The following is a 16,078-nucleotide window of genomic DNA, read 5'->3' on the forward strand; positions in this document are numbered from 1 at the left end:
AAATCAGCACAATTTGTTAGCCATAAAACTACACCCTGAAACAAACTGTTTGGGACACAGTACACGCATGTCCATGTATCACGACTATAGCAAGGGACGCAAAAATTATCTACCTTCTTTGATATTTACAATGTTTTGACGCTAAAATATGTTTTGAAAGCAGCAAATAAAAAACATGCAATCACCAGCCAGCCGTTGCCCAACTGAACTTCGCAAATTTTTGTGCAGTTAACAAGGCAGGCTTCCGCTTTACGCTAAGAACATTAATTTCCAGGTTCGATTCTTTGTTTCCCCGCTAGAAGGGGTGGGGCGTCTTTCCCACCCTGGGCATCTTACCCCACTCTCCCCTACAACTCGGTGAGCTTAGCATATCCTGCCAGTCGAGTTGAATCAAATCGATCATCGATGAACAACTCTAAATTCCATAGACAAAATAGCGCATTTTCAGTGCCATTTTAACCATGTAACGGTTTTTGTGACATTGTGACCTGAACGGTGGCCACTGGAACACAAAACTCCCAGGTCACATGTCAAATGGCTACCCCAAGTTGTGTCTGAAATTTGGTGGCGCTAAGTCTAACGGTTCTTGCCAGGGGTGAAGAGCCAGGGGTGTCAGGAGCTAGGCTTGCTGGACGCCTGGGTACTTACCAACGATCCGAGACATGACTGACGTCCCTCAGGCCTCACTGCACTGGTGACTTATAGGGATGAAACCCCTGGTTCGCTCTCTGGAATGCCTAGGACAACAGAAATGTCCCCATCCCCCACCCCGCCTCACTCACTCTTCTTTCCGCCCACTTGCGTAACAGTAACCGCGTGCACCTGATGCCCCCGAACTCCCCCCCCCCTAACCGGGCGACCTTCACTTGGCACTTGGCGACGCATGCGCAGTGGGGCCCCTCTGACGTAAACAGCCGGTCAGCGGCGCGCGGCTCGCTCCGTCGGAGAGCACACCGATCGGCTGTGCTGCTGGGCGGACGTCGTCGCGCGCGAGGGGAAGGAAGTGAGCCACGGTGTGCGTGTTGAGGGTCGCGAGCGGCGCGGCTTGATCACGGGCTGTGAGGCAGAGGGTGAGATACCGCGCGCTCACCTGCGAGACTGCGCTGAGAAATCGGGTTGACAGGACGTCACGTGGGTCGTCTTCGCGGTGCGGCGTCCCGCGGTGATATTGTTGTTCCGGTTATATAATCCTACCGGGTGACCGCCGCTGGCGATGAAGATGGCCTCCGACGACGAGCCGGCTGTGCCGCCGCCTCCCAAACAGGTATGTGCCGACTGCCGTGTGCGTACGCCGTACAGCGGGAGCCGGGAGGGGCGGGGAGGCCGCCCGTGCGCCGCGCGCGCTCACGGCTCGGGAGGGACCGACAGACGCACCGCGCCGCCGGCGGTACCAGTACGCTGTACGTACGTGGTCGGCACAAAAACCGGCACTGCTGGTCCCAATGTAATATGCATGGATAATGTAAATAAGGGTGGAGTAGGGCGAACCCTGGACCTTGCCGTTGCTAGAGCCTGCTGAGCTCATTGACTTTCAAAGTACCTACCTAATGCACTCGATTACCGATAGGTACAAATATCCAAGTAGACATGGGTTGACCTAAGGTCATTGCGTGACCTTTAGGGGTGAAATCGGTTGTGGGAATGTAGCTCCAGGTCATGACGAGTCGTATGGGGACATACTCAGCGCTCTAGCTCCACTGGGTGGACTTCAATCTGTTGTGCAAAGTTGGGACTTGGGAGTCGTGAGTCGTGACCTTTGTTGACCTCTACAGGTCAAACAGCTTGTAGCGACGCCGAATTGTTTTGACCATGTATTGCAGAGATCTGTTGTGCGCGAGCTTCAAGTGGATCCGAGGCGTGCCGAAGCTGAGCTGAATCTTGTCCCGGGCTGTCTTGACGGACATTATAGGTAGATTTTCCATCTACTTCGGCGTGCGAGCAACGCGTCTTTGCACTTTTTACTATCTCATGGTCGTTAGGGAGTCATGGCGCGCACTGATGCCTGAATCATTAACCATCGTACGATTGTTCCATTGTGCCACCTCTCTTTCATGCGAGACGTTAAAAACGCGTCTGTCATGTGCTAAGCTCCGTCACGTATCTCGGCTTTGACATTCCCAGCGGCATCTCGACCGTGACGGGGCATGTTGGGGCCACTTCAACTCACGGCCGTCGGAGGGCAGCGCGGGCCGTAGGCGATGGCCAACGCTGAATAGCGCGTCCCGGCTAAAGCATTGTAGCATTGCAGCAGCATTGCAACAGTATGCTGCGAACGATACGAAGTGCCTTTTTTACCCGTTTTTTGTCCCTCTTTCAGAGATGCCCATTCCCGAGCACTCGCGCTTAGCCCGAGCGGGGCTGGGGGGGGGGGGTAAATTTTACCCCCTCGCGATTTGTGCAATATCTCAAAAACGGTGGCGCGCAGCGCCGCCAAACTTTCAGTACCTTTTCTTACATCAATTTGACACGTTCCCTGAAAATTTGAGCGAAATCATTCGGAATTTTTTTTTTGAGAAAATGACGTTTTGGTGACGTCATGTTCGCCATTTTCGCCTCAAAAACGTGATTCTACTTTGTCTATCAAATTGCTATCTCGGTTTTTTGAAAATTTTTTATTTTGGCCCACAATTTTTCAAAAAACTGACTTTTTTGGGAAAATAATTAAAAAATCCAAAATTTTGCGTGTATCGAAAAAAACCGGAATATATGTCAGAGAAGTGGTTCGTGTGCACCTACATACCAATTTTTAGAAGAATCGGTTCAAAAATGTGGAAGTTATTCAAAATTTTATGACGTCACGGCAAACAAATTTTTTGAAAAATGAATTTTTTGGAAGTTTTAGACCTCTTACGGAAACAAAAATAGCACCATTCGATTCGCCGTGAAAAACTGCCTCAGATAGACACCTTGTTAGGCCTTAACAACCAACTTCAAAATTTGACCTCACTTGACCTGACTTTGACCTGACCTCGACCTGAAATTCATCCAGATGTGGTCCATATCACCTATTGAGTGTGCCTATTGAATTCTATGACTAAAATGACCCATAAAATATTTGTCGCACATGCCCTTTTCTATATTTTGTTTTTGGTGACCTGACCTGATCTACAGCACAAACTTCCTACTGACTGGCGCGTCTCTTAAATGCAGGGTTCCTTGTTCCTTCCTCTCTCACTTTCTCCACCATTTTCCTCCCCGGACGCAAAAGGAACCCAACCAGGTAAGTAAGTCAACCTGACCTGACCTGACCTTGACCTTGACCTCTGAATGATATTGTATGCAACGAATATTGTCTTCGTAGCCTAAGAACACGTTTTGGGCAATCAGTCTCCGTCCATTCTTCGGCAACTACGGTGCGAGGCCGATACTGATACTGTAGAAACTTGCAATTTGTACCCTTGACCTGACCTTGACCTTGATCTCAAACTTTAAATTAAGTACATTTTTTTAGTTTTTCGTGATGAGATCTTTCGATTGGCGTTTGAATTTTCCAAATCGGACCGTTAGTTCGGGAGATAACAGAGGGGGTAAAATTTACCCCCCCCCCCTCCCCAGCCCCGCGCGTTCGGCTGGAGACCCCAGCTCCGCGCGGGTTAAAGCGTAGACGGCGATTTCGCTCGGCGTTGTTGAAAAAAAAATGTCGCCCATCGATTCCACTTTTTAGCTATTTGCTGTATCCAATCGATAGGATACTGAATACCCCGAGTCCCGACTACTTGTTTTCGAGTCCGTCAAATTTCGTCAAAATTATTACAAAATTGTCACGAGCACCTTTACCTCGGTCATCTAATAGCGAAGGTTTTCATATTCATATTTAATATTCTGGTCATTACCAGAGGTTATCATAGGTCAAATTTTCTTTTATGGCAAAATAGGCTCAATAACGCTCAATAACCCGAAAATTGAACTGGTTCACCTCTTCGCTTTTTCTTTCTCTTTTGCTTTTGTCCTCAGATTTGACTCCAGGTCAACAGTTTGACCTTGTGCAGTATATCCATGTCAGTTAGAATAATAGATAATAAGTCTGAAGGGCTTCGCTCTTTTTCATATTCTCCACCCTGAGAGGGCAAGCCTAAAAAAGTCCTTCCCAGCCATGGCGCGCGGAAGTAGCTATGCTTGGGTTCGATGTTTTTTAATATTAGAATGTAATTGTAGCACCGTCCAACGCCATCCCAGATCCAGGCAAGGCACAAGTAACATAAACAGTGCTGCCAAGGCAGAAATTTCGCGAGGCTCATGCCGTGGGCCGAGGAAGATCGTACGGATCGTACTTTACCTCGTATGTATGTTAAACGTTGCCATGAAATTAAACTTGTGGGTAAACATGGGCTTTTGGGAAAATTGCACTCGCTGGATAATGTGATAATCGATTCATTATTAATGCGCTTACAAGTTACAAGGGAATGAGTGCGCTCTTATTCGTAGAGGGAATGAATACATGGAGTTTGGTAGTAAGTGCAACGGCAGCTGCGACGATAATAATCATTATACGATAACTAAGACGATAATGTCTTTTCGTCGCTATGATAGCGACGCACTGCATTGTTCTGCTAAGCAAAATATGCCTCTGATGTTGAAAATTTAATAGTCTATACGTAAAACCTAAGGGTGACTTCAGAGTCCGTGACAGGGGCTCGGCTCGCAGATACGAGTTACGCGAGGACGAATTTAAATGTTTGGTAGTTTATGTATGATCATAGACCACTATATACCACTATAGACCACTATATATAGGTATATAGTGGTCTATGGTATGTCATGTGTAACCTTCTGAACAATGCCGGGTTGCCGATACCGGCGGTATACTGTATCGATGGGGAGCTCGTAGGTCCGTTCACGGTTCACCTCACTGCTGTTGTACCGCCTCCGCTAGGGCCGCGATGTTATACCATAACTACTGTATCGATAGGGAGCTGGTCCGTCCCGTAGGGAGCTGGTCCGTCCGTTCACGGTTCACCTCTGTCCATTATTGTGCAGACCGCCTCCGCTGGGGCCGCGATGTTACACGTACTGTGTCGATAGGGAGCTAGTCCGTCCCGTAGGGAGCTGGTCCGTCCGTTCACGGTTCACCTCTCCACCGTGCCGGTGGATAGGTACCGCCTCCGGCAGGGCCGCGATCGATGCGAGACGTCCAGCCGACTGCGTGGGAGGAAATGTGCTTACCGGGGGAGGAGGCAAGCGAAGATCCGAGCTAGGCCGTAATAAGAGGCTCCGAGCGCTGGGCTAATTACCTACTGACCAGCGGCGTCTCCTTCCAGATTGGCTCGGAGGGAGGGGAGGGCTGAACGGATTAGGTGAACAGAACAGATTATATTTGTTTGTAGATTCGGCGGATAGAAATAAACTGGACTAACTGGTGTGTTCATCCTAGCCTGGTGACCAAATGTGCTGTCATCCTGAACTTGTTAGACTGAGAAAATGATGTGTAATTTGTATGGCAGTACGTATCTCTTGCATAGTCTAAGATGAGAGAGTACTCCGCAATTACCGAATCTGGTTTTGTTTTGTCTGAGACGGTTACTTCAATTGCACTATTATTTCAGACTTTTTTACCTTGAAGCTGTTATATTTCCGTTTCCCGTTACGGGTAATTCGCTCCGTTCCATATGTATGTAGGTATAGAAGGATGCTGACTTCTCCGCCAGAACTAGACGTCAAATAAACATGGTTGAATGACGGCGTACCTACTTAAAAGGAGTTGGATATTTGCTCATGACGTCCTGCTTCGTTCACTGTAAAAAGCCCGTAATGGTGGTTAAGTACTTATTATTTTATTATTGAAATATTAAAAGAGATAGAGCAAGATGTAACGGAGTTAAGATATTAAACGTCAACGGTAAATGGTGATGTGTCAAAGTACAGACAAATTCAAAGCAATCCGATACCATATCTATTTGATGAGCTTATGAGTTATGATTGAACTTAGATTCGCTTCACTGGGCTAACTTTCCCATTGATGGTCCCGTCATCGGCCGACTTTCCCATTCCCATGGGCTAACTAGCGGCAGCATATGCTAGTTTCCTCCCAGATAACTCTGGTTGCAACCTTATTTCATCTGCTGCGGCCTGGCGTTACCTGTTTCGTACCCAAGCCGGTTCCCATGTGCAGTCCATGGGTCTGCACGCAGTCCATGGGTCCGGGCTGGCCGGTCCGGCCGCGGCAGCTGTGGCCGCGGACTGGACGTGAGGCCGACCGAACCACTTTCACTCGGCCCCGCTCACACGGCCGCCAGGAGATAGACGGATGGCCACAATCACAGGGGAAAAGAGACGTCAGATGGCGATCAAGACGATACCGACGCTACTATTTTGTTTACTGCCAGGCGTCAGCACATCATGTGGGAAACTATTTATTCATGTTGGTACATTTTGAAGAAAAATCTGTTGATTTATTATAATTAGGGTATAGTATAGTGTGTGCTATGTCCGTTTAAATGTGTTAGCTCTGAACACGTTGGTACAGTACCTATATTCCTTAAGGCTCCCTCTTTATTGCATGACAGGCCAGCGAAAACTGCCACCATTACCGTACCGCTCTAGCCTACTGTTTCCCAGGTCCCTCAGTGATCTGACGACGTGTTTGCTCGCTGTTTCAGGGTCTGACGGCGTTTTTGGTGGCGTCCATATTCTCGGCCGTGCTGGGCATGTTCCAGTTTGGCTACAACACGGGCGTCATCAACGCACCGCAATTGGTACGTCGGCTCCATATACTCCCCCCCCCCAAATAGTGGCTAGTACCTACACAGTGTGTGCGTGTGTAACGTATAATGTATGCGTTGTTTGCTTTTTACATTTATATTTGTTGGTCGTCATCCGATGTCTAACATGACTTGTAATGTTTCGAAACGCTCATGCGACGGTCGCAGGCGCCCTGTGTGGATAGTGGTCGGTGGTGGCTCATTCGGTACACGGGACCTGACTGAGCGCCTCAGACTAATGGCGAGGGGAGGTGGCAGGGCGACATGTGTTATCGCGGGTTACCGGGGAAATCACCCCCAACCAACCACACCCCTCCGCTAAATCATACTGCAAATTGCACCGACCCCTCAGCCCCTGATCGGTACAGTGTTGTAAGCGATGGCCCTAACCCAGCCAGCAATCCCACTCCGTTCCCGATCGGGATTTTCGGACTCAGCCCGCACCACCCCGATCGGGACCGGAGTGGGACAGGATTGGGAAATGAGACACTTTGTACGGGCTGGAACGGTCCGGATATCCCAACCTACCCCGCACGGTCGGTTGGGAGATCCCGCACGTATCCGGACCGCCTTATGACATTTTAACAAGCGCTTAACTCCGATCCCGATCCGGATTCCCCAAATCTCCCCGCACAACCGGTTCGGAAATCCCGCACGCATCCGAACCGCCTTATGGCATTTTAACAAGCGATGAACTCCGATCCCGATCGGGATGTCCCAACTCGGCCCGCACGGCCGGTTCGGGAATACCGCAGGTATCTGACATATTAGCCGCAGTCTTATAACCGCAGATTGCTGTTATGCAGATGCGACCACTTTGCTTGCGCCACCGCAACCCCCTCGCCTCTTCATTATTCTCCAATTCAACCTTTATAATGCCTGCACGACAAAATGAATTACATTGGACACTGAAATATATTCACAAATTTACTGGTTGCACACAGGTCAATTTTTTACAAATTCACAGCCTGGCCAGCACATTCGTGGCGTCGGCCAACATCTTAGCGCCGCTGCAAGGCGCTGGCACAGCGGACTCACTTCCGGTGTTCACAGTCATTATAGCAGGCCTGCGCCTTGTTCGTGTCGGCTCCTCTGCGGACAGTGTGTCCGTGTGCCGTCACGGGCTTCAGAGAGCCACCGCGAAACTATGTAGACGGCTGGCATCTGGTCGGGCGGCTCACCACTGTGCGAAGAGAGCATCTGAAAATGACCAAGAGGTAATTAATCAAAGTCTGGGACACACTAAAAATCACTAAGAAATAACCCACATCTGACATTTCACATGGTATGCCTGGTAATTCAGGTTTCTAGCCTACAATGCAACCAACGACACTTGACAATGAGACCAAACATCTTCTGTCCGTGTCCATGATAACTGATCAAACATGCGACAGCACGAGTGTAATTCACATGCCGTACAACCACAACGAACATAAAATTTATATTACCTATAGCTTTCCCGCTCCCTACATCACGGATGAAGTGTGCACTATACTCACCCTGTTCTCAAAGACGGACTGATTTCCCTGCAACGACAACAGTTGAACCGACCGCTTGCTAGAGCCAGTTCAAAAGCAATATCCTAAGGCAGCAGCTCAAAGGAGGGATCGACACTTGACCAACGCGGCAGCTAGACTGGCCGCTGCGCTCAGAGGACGCGTCTACCTGCACGCGGCCCATCTGATTGCTTTTCCAGGCTTTCTGGGCCACCGGATATGGTGCCCGAAGCGCCCTCTCAGATCGGTTGGGATAACAACGTAAATCACAAGCCTGTCTAAACATGGGATTCGATTGGGCTATCCGTACCGCGTCCCAACCGATTAAGCATGTGGTCCGGAAATCCCGAGTCGCCCCTACCGCCGGCCATCGAGGTCCGGTATCGATTGGGACAACCCAAGCCTACCCAACCCGGTAGGGACAAGTCGGGACATCCGGAGCCTATCCCGACCGTCCCCAACCGCATCCCGGACGAATTGCTGGCTGGGAAACCATGCAATGGCGTTTTCAAACCCCGGACATTCATCGCTTCGCTGCACCCGCCGTCTGTGGCGCTGAAGGTCGGCCACAATGGGTTGCATTCACAATAGCATTCGCTGTATTTTGGTCCTGCCAACGAGCGTGATGTATGTGACCGGGGTCGGGAAATGGCCAGCTGGGCTCTTTACTGCTGCTAAATTGGCCCGACACTGAAACGCCAAACCGGAATCAGGCCTAAATGGAGAACTATAAATGCAAAATCGCACAGTCGGTTTAGCCTATTTGCAAGCATGAATGTACGTACTTGGGCTGCCACATTACCTTTCTCGCCGCTCTTTGACATCGATTATACCGGTGTGGATTGGTGAACGTTACATTGAGAAGTTCAGGCATATGCCTAATTTTCTCGTGTGCCATTCGTTTAACTGAACAACTGCTCGTCGTGATGGGCTTGTATGGCCTCGCTTTACGGACGATGGACGTGCTGTATGGTACTACTGTATGGTACTGCTGTATGGACGTCACGTGGCCGTTACATTTTGTATGGACCTGGACGTGTTGTATGGACATTTGACAATGGATATGCTGTGCCGTATGGACGCCCTGTAGACGTACTTTATTATAGACGCGCCGTATCAACTTTCTGGACGTGCTGTATGGGATCTGTATCGTCCCTCCGTCCCCCTGCCATGCTATTTGAGGTCTGTATCACCCCACCGTCACCCTGCCGCCGCTGCGTTTCCGCCAGAAAATCGAGGACTTCATCACCACGGTGTGGAAGGAGCGGTACGGGGAGGTCATCGACGAGTCGACGCTCGACCTCATCTGGTCGGTGGCCGTCTCCATCTTCGCCATCGGAGGCATGGCCGGCGGCTTCTCCGGAGGATACGTGGCCAACCGGCTCGGCAGGTCAGTCAGAGGGGTCACAGGTCGTGGGGTCATAGAGACAGTGGCAAGGTGATGGGTTAGACACTAAACGGTCACTCAGCTGGACTAGCGGCCACTGGGGCACCGGAAGGGCCACGGGGCTACAGAGACGGTCATGATGTCACAAGTGCCGTCATCGTGTCAGGAGAAGGTCACAGGGTCACTAATACTATCACGGCGATAGAGGAGCGGTCATGGTGCCAGAAGACAAAGACAGACGACGGTCATGGGGTCACAGAGACGGTCAGGGGTCACAGAAATGGTCAAGGGGCTAGAGGAGTAGTAATGAGGTCCCGATATGGTCACGGGGGCACAGGGACGGTCGCGGGGTCACAAGTGCAGTCATTGTGTCAGGAGACAGGGTCAGGAAGAGACATTTGGTCACTGATCATCCATTTGCTCCGAGGGCTGAGCCACGCGGCAATTGGGCGCGATTGGCACCTCAGGTGGGCGTCCAGACCGATCGATCGACCGACGTCCGACGCTGGTGTACCCTCCCGTCGCAATCACTTATGGCGCCGGATGTGTGTTGACTCTGAGGCCAGTGACGGCGCCCAGGACAGGACGCGGAAGTGTCCCCCGAGATTGGCCGCGCCGCCCTCGAGTGGCGCTCGTATTTCTCTATAAACCGCCCCGAAGAAGGTCAGGTCACGGTACCGGTCGGGCGCGGTCTGGATCCCGCTGTGTCACCGTGCGTCGCCAGTGCTCTCCGAGTAATGGTCATCGCCTCCCCTCCATCCCCGGACGAGAGGAGCGGGACACAGAGGGAATAACAGACCGCCTCTGAATGCGAGATGGCGCCGCGGGCCGTCAAAGGAGGGCCCGCGCACCTGGGCTATTAGCGATGAAAGCGCGCAGCGGAGCGGAGATTGGAGCGTCACTGCGGAGCTGCAGCTCGAGTGCTAAGCAAGCGAGTGCTGCTGGCGGTCGATGGCGAATTATGGTTATGATGGGAACTGTGGAAAGACCGCCAGTCGACCGAGAACGAGCTGACGAGTGGCGAGGAGTGTTTCAGTTTTGGGGAATGGCTGTGATGTTGTATGGCGGTGCTGCGGGATAACGTAAAAACAGCTCTATGTAGACTGACCCGAAAGTTTGTTTGAGGACACTAGCCATCGTTTAAGTCAAATGTTCAGAAACAAGGCTGAAAATTTTGAGTGAAAAATGGAGGTATGGTTTCCTGTATGTATATTATATTATGTAAGCCATCAATTCTGTCTGAAGTTTTCTTTATTCCCACGCTATTAACCCATTAGAGCCGAAAACTTTTTTTGTCGACTTTCACTGCGATTTTAACATATGTTTGTCAGGCACCCTTTTGGAGAATACATGTGCATTTTAGCCAGATCACGAAACCGGAAGTGTACGTTTCCGGTCTGGCAGCTTTTGCTGCCAAGCGTATCTTACATAGTCAAAAATGGAGTGATTTGTCACATTTCAAAGCACAAACATATCAAAACCGCGAGGAAATGATCTTTCGATACCAACAACCTTTGCCACAGAGTGTCTTGTTGGTGCATGTACAATTTTCACGAACTATTTTATTTACGTACCAGATATGATCTTGAATATGTGTAATTGTTCGGATTTCCATTCGACCGTAGCCTGCAAATAACGACCGTAGCCAATAATTCTCAAGAATAATGAACTCAAAATCGAGACCTCAGCTAACAGTTAAGCTCGTTCTGAGAGATCATGTCTTTCTCTCATTATTTCAGCTCACACGCGCTTCCCCTCCCCACAAAATCTTAAATAGGATGTGACGAAGGTTTTGATGACTTCCGTCGACCGTTTATTTAAAGCAACTTCGCGTGTTTCCAATGTGCTCCTAAATATCGCATTCCTTTCAACGAATTGTGTCCCTGAGTCTTTCTCTGAAGCGGATATTATCTGAAAAGCTGACCTTTACCAATGGGGGTCACTGGCATGGGTAATTGTTTAACCATTGAACGGCGCATTTACTGAACGTCTAAGCATGAAGGTTTAGCTTTACAGTTGAGAGGTTCGTAGTTGCGCTGTTGGCATGCTCCAAGCTAGCAAGTGGCAACACATGAAGGACGCTGCCTCACACTTCTAAGCCCCCGTTTTCACCAACAAGCGCTGGTGGAAGAAGTTTAGGGACAAGTAGCGTCGCGCATAAGCCCCAATCAGCATGGTCCTCCTGCGTCTCAACCGTCGCCAAGATCGTCATGAAGAAAGCACCTGGGAAGTCTGACCATTCTGCGGAGAATCTGAAGTCTTATTCATAATGATCACTCGGATAATGTTGTCCATTGATAAGGGAGGAACGCCCTTGGACTGAAGGCGCTTGACTATTGGTGCGGCCAAAATAACGAAAATCAGCAAGACCAGAGCCCTCAGATTTGCACGAAACGGAGAATCTGGCCGGTAGAAGAGTGGAAACGGAGTAGGTATGTAGAAGCGAGTCTAGTTCGGCGACGAGTCTCCGTTTCAATGGTTTCACCACACGGACCCCAAAACGAGCATGGGCTGAAAACGCGGCCCAAGTTCCGACAGACTTCTACGAAAAATTCTCGCCGCAATGGTATATCGAACGATCACGATGTCCTAGCAGGGCCTGAGCTGAACCAGCTGGACGTGATCTAGCAAAAGACGAAGTCGATCCCGACTACTACCTAGAAAACATACTGACTGAAAAAGCGTGCATTTGGCATTAAAAGACCACTACTCCGTGCTCCAACGGCGCATGGTGTCCCGCAGGTCGGACAGCATTTTCATGCTGGACGGTACTCCATCTCATCGGTCTTCCGGATCTAGGCGATGCCAGGACCATCTGTCCGATATCTTGGGGAAGGACACTTGGCTAGGGAACAGCTGGCCTAAATCCAATCGAATTATTTTGGTGGATAGTGCAGCAGGAGCTGGACATATACAAACTTTCCGGCGACCTCGGACAGCTCGGAAGGGCGCTCAAGTCCCAGGCGCCCCTTTTTAACATGGAGGACGTCCCTTTAAGCTTTATAGGCACCCCTCTTTCCCATGTAAGCGCCCATTTGGTCATCAACGGCGCCCCTATAGGTCTCAGAGGCGCCCCTCTTTCTTGTGCAGTGCGCTTCTTTTTCATATGCAATGCGCCCCTCTTTCGCATAAAGGTGCCCTATGGACATTACATGCACCCCTATAGACCTTACAGGTGTCCCTCTTTCTCGTAGAGGCGCCCCATTGGGCTTCATAGGCGCCCCTCTTCGGTATGCAGGCGCCCCTCTTTCGTGCAGATGCGCCATTATGGCCATGACCTTCGTAGGCGCCCTTTAGGCCTCAAAGGCGCCCCAATAGGCCTAGCAGGCGCCCCTCTTCCCGTTCATCTATGAGTCACGACACCACCTTCCCTTAGGCGACGGCGCGCCCTTGAGGGATGGCGCCTCTGATGACAGTTTGTCCGCACCACTCCGTTCAACGTCCCTGCTTCAGCAATGGCGGAACACATTACACGCCTGGTAGTGTGTTGGTATGCAATGCTCTGCAGACAAGAATAAATAGCAGAAACCCCGGTAATGACCATTTTTGGAAAGGCAAAGAACTGGGCGCATAACACTATGAGCCATAAAGCCAGACATTGTTGCTCACTTACGAATGGCATAGCAAAAAGGGACGTAACTGCTCCATTTTGACTACGTAAGATACGGTTGGCAGCTTTTGCTGCCACTTAAATATAACGCACGATTGGCGATACTTAGATAAATTCATGTCGCACCTAAGCTCTTCCCATTGATAACACACATTTCTTTACAATAATCAATAATGAAAGGTAACATTTATTCACACCACCTTCGCAACTGACTTCTTTGGTGTCCGCCGCACGGCCGCCATCGCGCGCCCCTTGCACCCCCGCGATAAATTGTTTATTTCTCAGCACATTCGCTTTCTCAATCAATAATTAGGAGCGCACATGACGTGCATTGTTTTGGTCTTCCGTTCGGGTGAGAACTTTGAAAGTTCACCGCAACGTTTAGGAATGCGGCGCTATTTTGTCCTGTGGCAGCAAAAGCTGCCAAGCGTATCTAATGGGCATTAGATAACCCATTAGATACGCTTGACGGCAAGATACACTTGATGGCAAGACATACACGGCATTAGATACACTTGATGGCAAGACATACACGGCATTAGATACACTTGATGGCAAGACGAGAAGCAAGCTTCACTTGCTTCTCGTCTTGCCATCTTTTGTGCTCTATATACCTTCTCTTTGACCGACAATGGAGCTTCATATCTCAAAACTAACTTGGATCGGTTCCAAGTTCCAGCCGATTTATTTCTTGCCGGCATCACTGTATCACTAATGCAGGAGGCAGCTTATGTAACCTGCTCGTGTCGACTCAGCCAGGCGGAGCAGAGGGGCGTCCCTGAACGGACGTGTTGTACGCCGTCCCTGAACGGACGGCGTCCCGGTGGTCTGTCAGTGGGGTCCGTAGGTACCTACTCTGCAGGTTGGCCGGGTGCTGCTCGGGGGCCGACGGCACGTTATATAACCGCCACAGGATCGTTCCGTCCGGGGGGGGGGGGGGGGACAGTGGCACACCGTCGCCGCTGCTCCTGCCTGCCGTCCGAACTGGCTTCCGATGGGTGATAGTTGTTCGGAGAGATCGGCCCGAGGCGCGCTCATGACTTGTGGCCGTCGACTGGGGTATCGGACGGGAGAAACCCGCCTCTCTATCTCTTTCAATTGCCTCTTCTCTTTCACACTCCATCTCGTCTCTGTTTTTTATATCTCTTCTTTATCTTCTCCTCTCTCTCTCTCGCTCTCTCTCTCTCTCTCTCTCTCTCTCTTCTCTCTCTCTCTCTCTCTTTCTCCCCCTCCCTCTCTCTCGCTCTCGCTTTCGCTCTCGCTCTTGCTCTCTCCTCTCTCTCCTCCCTCCCTCCCCCCTCCCTCCTCCCTCCCTCTCTCTCCTCTCTCTTCCCTCCCCCCTCTCTCCTCCCCTCCCCCCCTCCCTCCTCCCCTCCCCTCCCTCCCTCTTCCTCTCCTCTCTCCTCTCTCTCTCTCTCTCCCTCTCTCTCGCTCTCTCTCTCTCCTCTCTCTCTCCCCCCCTCCCTCTCCCTCTCGCCCTCCCCTCTCGCTCGCTCTCTCTCCTCTCTCCTCTCCCTCCCTCCTCTCTCTCTCCTCCCTCCCCTCTCTCTCTCTCTCTCTCTCCTCTCTCTCTCTCTCCTCTCTCTCTCTCTCTCTCTCTCCCCTCCCTCCCTCTCTCTCGCAATGAACACCAACTCCGAGACTGGATAGCTCTTTCTATATAGGTACTCTGAGTGTGCTGTCAGTATCTAGGTACACGATGTATCTGTTGCGGGCCAAGTGCGAAGGCTAGTCCATTCGGGAATGGCCTAGTCCAAGTGCGATAACGCACTTGGACTAGGCCGTTTGCGAATGGACTAGTCCATGTGCGTTATTGCAGTTGGCCTAGGCCGTTTGCGAATGGACGGGCGTTTATGCTCCCAGTCCAAGTGCGAAGTCAGGCCAAGTGCGAAATATCCAGCAAAGTGACGTCAACTTGGCAAGTCAACTTCACATGTGCAAAGTCCCTGTGAAATGATGCGTGCAAAGTATTGGTAACTCAACCGGCGTCACTTAACCTGGCCTGGTGACCTGACCTTAGGTCATCTGGAGTCAGCATTTTCACACAATGTGCGCAGAATATGGGAGAAAAGGTATACAAAATTTGGCTTTGCTGCGCGCCGCCGTTTTCTCGTGATCTGTGAGAAACCACAGGGGGGTTGAAAGCAACCCCCCCCCTGCAGTGCGCGTATTGTTAAATGCAATGCAACACAACAGTTTTTCGAACACTCACCGCACCGCACTCACCACACAAGCCGCACTGTCCCGGTACACCACACCAGAGCAGAATGAATTGAGCGCCACAAACTCGACCGAGGTCAGGTCGGGTCATCAGCGGGGAGGCCGGAGCACGGTACTAATTAGAGTTGCAATGTTTCCCCCAAAGGCTGCTACCGGCACCGCCCCGCCCCACAAAAATTTTCTGGGATACCGGCATGCTACCACGCCCCAAGCAAAAACACCACCAAATTACCGGTATACTAAAAACCTGCATTGTTGATTCTAGCTTACCCCTACAAGAGATGCCACATTTTGGCAATTTCAGTAGGTACCCATCCCACCCAGCAGCCACTCTATCACAAAATGTATTTTGCAATGGCTAAGATTGTTGTTCTTACAATTTGATAGCCCTTAGTGTCCAAAGTTTGAATAATATGCTAATAATTTTTTTGTGCAAAACCAAAAATACCGGCATGCTACCGGCAAGACATGCCAGATACCACGAAAAAACCTGCGGTAGTGAAAAATTACCGGCATGCCGGTAGTGCGGTAGGGAAACTTTGCAACTCTAGTACTAATGGCCTCCGCACACCACGCGACTCTCCGCTGTTCGAAAGTCACGGGGATATTTGACCTCCCCAGATCCAGATCGGTGGCCGAAGCCTGGCCAGCGGCAACACGTTGCTGT

The 16,078-nt window shown here is 50.7% G+C and overlaps 1 protein-coding gene across 1 annotated transcript in view; it reads left to right on the forward strand.

Annotated features, from left to right (window-relative positions):
- The window catches only part of LOC122392139 (glucose transporter type 1-like), a 52,092-nt gene that overhangs the window by 15,310 nt on the left and 20,704 nt on the right, over positions 1 to 16,078 (forward strand). Inside the window, exons 6-7 of the mRNA XM_043386708.1 lie at positions 6,597 to 6,692; positions 9,424 to 9,584. Coding sequence (XP_043242643.1) covers positions 6,597 to 6,692; positions 9,424 to 9,584 — 257 coding nt within the window. The remainder of the gene's footprint in view (positions 1 to 6,596; positions 6,693 to 9,423; positions 9,585 to 16,078) is intronic.

This window comes from Amphibalanus amphitrite, unplaced genomic scaffold (genome assembly GCF_019059575.1).
Source record: "Amphibalanus amphitrite isolate SeventyFive unplaced genomic scaffold, NRLGWU_Aamphi_draft 000471F_arrow, whole genome shotgun sequence".
NCBI lineage: Eukaryota > Metazoa > Arthropoda > Thecostraca > Balanomorpha > Balanidae > Amphibalanus > Amphibalanus amphitrite.